Genomic DNA, 2,790 nt, shown 5'->3' with positions numbered 1-2,790 from the left:
ATGCAATGTTGTGAACACATTCTGAATTTAGTTGTGAAGGACAGTTTGAAAGAACAACACGAGTGGATTGCGAGAATTAGTAATGCTATTAGATATGTTAGATCTTCCCCAGATAGGCTTGAAAAATTCAAAAAAAGTGTCGAAAGAGAGAATATAGAGTGCGATAAAATGGTTTGTCTTGATTTCGATACTAGATGGAATTCAACCTACAACATGTTGGACGTTGCGGTCAAGTACAAAGGAGCTTTTATTAGAATGATCACGGAAGATTCTAACTATGAACCATTTTTTAAGGGGGCTGATCTTGGAAATATGGGGGCTGGTCTTGGAGTTTTGAGTGGTAATGCTAAGAAAAAGAAGAAAATTGTTGAAGATGCCCATTTCTTTGTTGATTTTGATAATGTCATTCGCTTCGTTCAATTTTTAAAAATCTTTTATGATGTCACACTAAAATTATCGGGTTCAAAGTATTGCACTTCCAATGTGTTTTTTGTTGAGCTTGTTAAAGTACAAGAGTCTATTATTAAGTTGTGCTCAAATGAAGATATATTGATGAGAGACATGGCTAATAGGATGAAGGATAAATATGATAAGTATTGGGATAACATGGAAAATACAAATTTTTTGTTGTATGTGGCGGTTGTTTTAGATCCTAGGGAGTTACATTGAGTTTTGCTTTGCCAACATTTATTGGAGAGGGTCTACTAAATGTTTTATGATGTTTGATAAAGTTTTGAAGACATTACAAGAACTTTTTGAGCACTATAGGAATTTGGCAGGCACTTTAGATTCCTCTTCTAGTTCCAAGACAAACCAGCCTAACGATACATGGGATGCCGATTATGAAAAATTCATGGAAGATCGAGATAAAGGGGGAATTGGAAAATCCGAACTTGATGTTTACTTGGCTGATGAAAAAAAAAGAAAAAGTGAAGGATTTGATATATTATTATGGTGGAAGAAAAATTCAACGAGGTTTCCAATACTTTCAGACTTAGCTAAACATGTATTAGGTATGCATGTGTCTTCGGTTGCTTCGGAGGCTGCTTTCAGCACTGGTGGACGAACAATTAATGCCTATAGGAGTTCACTATCACCCAAAAAAGCTGAATCGTTGATTTGCGGCCAAGATTGGTTAACAACTTCCGGAGATATAATTGATCTTAGAGGGGAACCAGAAGAATATCTACAATTGGAAAAGCTGGAAGATGGTAAATATTGTTTATCTATGTATTTTTATTATATTTTCCTGGTTAATATTTTTTATTCTAATTTTTGGGGTAATTGTCTAGTTAATATTATTGATTTTATTTTTTTTGGTAATTTGATGATCTTATAGATGAGCTCAGAGTTGGAATTTTCTTTCGAAAATTGGATATTAACGATTAAAGTCTAAAGGTACAACTTTGTTCTTCCACATTATTAATATATCATACTGTTATAATTCAGATGCTTAATTCATAATGACATATATCACATTCTATATAGGATTTCCTGTTGGAGTGTGGATATAGAGTATTCTGTTTTGGTTCTTCCTTTATATATTTACACTTTCCATGATCACTCGGTTTCTATTTGCAGTTCATTATATTATTCTGTGTTGAATAAGGCGTATTAGCACTCTAGCATTAGATTAAGTTCTTATCATATTTTCCAATAGAGACAGACACCTAGTGGATCAGCTTATTTAAGTATGTCACCATTAGTGATGTTGCGAATTAACTTCCAAATAGTAATTTATAGAAGTAGATTGTAAGTTTTGGAAGTTTAAGTATACTGACTTATCTTTTCTTAAAAAATTGAATTTAAATATTGACATCATTATTTTAATGTAAAGTTTTGGCACCCCTGGCCTGCATATGAGCTTGAGCCCTCATCATCTTGTTACCGAGAAAGAGAGATAGTTGCTAGGTTCCATCATTTATTTTTGATAACTTCTCAGCTTTTTGTCTCCTTATTACATAGCCGAGATTTATCTCTCGCTCTGTCCTACAAATCCTTTTGTCTCTATGAATATTGCCTATTATCATTTTTCTACTTGGCATGATGGCATGCCCTGTGTTTATAAAACATGGAAATGGACTTCAGGTTTTTCATTATCTGTAATTGAGTGACCATTTCTGTTGTACTAAAGGAAATGCTTTTCTCCAAATGTTTCCTTTGTATTTCTATTCCAGCTTTAGTTGCATACATCCTTGTGAATTTAACGAACCGATATAATATGTCCATTTTCGAGAAAGACTAAAATCATAGTGAAGCATTAATAGTTATGATGTTGGAAGAACTCTATTTTGAAGTCCCATTTTGTGATGCACATTGAATCTTTTGTTGGCAACTTTTTTTTTTGTTAAAATGTTTGCAACTTCTTTTGTTTGTAGTGTTTGATGGGGTTTCAGATTATGTGGTATCAGTTATATGCTTGAATATATAGGATTAGTATGGGAATGAAGTCATCATCTTAGCTGGAAAAATTTAAAATTAAAGAAAGGAAACAAAGGATAAGATTTTTTATCACAGCATAACATCCACTGTACTTTTGTGTACCCTTCTTTTGGAACCTTAAATTTTGGAAGCTATTGTTACTATTAAATAGAATTGGTGCATGCAACTGCAAGTGGTATACTTTAGGATTCCTGATACCCTTCAAAACTGCAGCTATAAAATGTTAACATATCTGCCCCAATTCGGATTGCAACTGCCTGGTGATCTACCCCCCCTGTTGTGTTTTAGCATGTTAAGTTGTGTGCAAAAAATCCTCGTCCTACTACAGCTTTGTCATACTGTTTTACC

The 2,790-nt window shown here is 33.4% G+C and overlaps 1 protein-coding gene across 1 annotated transcript; it reads left to right on the top strand.

Annotated features, from left to right (window-relative positions):
* LOC141702766 (zinc finger BED domain-containing protein RICESLEEPER 2-like) lies at window positions 1-669 on the top strand. Its single transcript, XM_074506386.1, has one exon. The coding sequence runs from the start codon at window positions 1-3 to the stop codon at window positions 667-669; it is 669 nt and encodes a 222-aa protein (XP_074362487.1).
* Window positions 670-2,790: the final 2,121 nt, after the last annotated feature.

Source organism: Apium graveolens, chromosome 2, assembly GCF_009905375.1.
Source record: "Apium graveolens cultivar Ventura chromosome 2, ASM990537v1, whole genome shotgun sequence".
Lineage (NCBI taxonomy): Eukaryota > Viridiplantae > Streptophyta > Magnoliopsida > Apiales > Apiaceae > Apium > Apium graveolens.
This window is presented reverse-complemented; position numbering and strand designations above follow the sequence as displayed.

Excerpts from the sequence above, each read along its gene's own strand:
- LOC141702766 (XM_074506386.1), top strand. The coding sequence starts at position 1 with ATGCAATGTTGTGAACACATTCTGAATTTAGTTGTGAAGGACAGTTTG.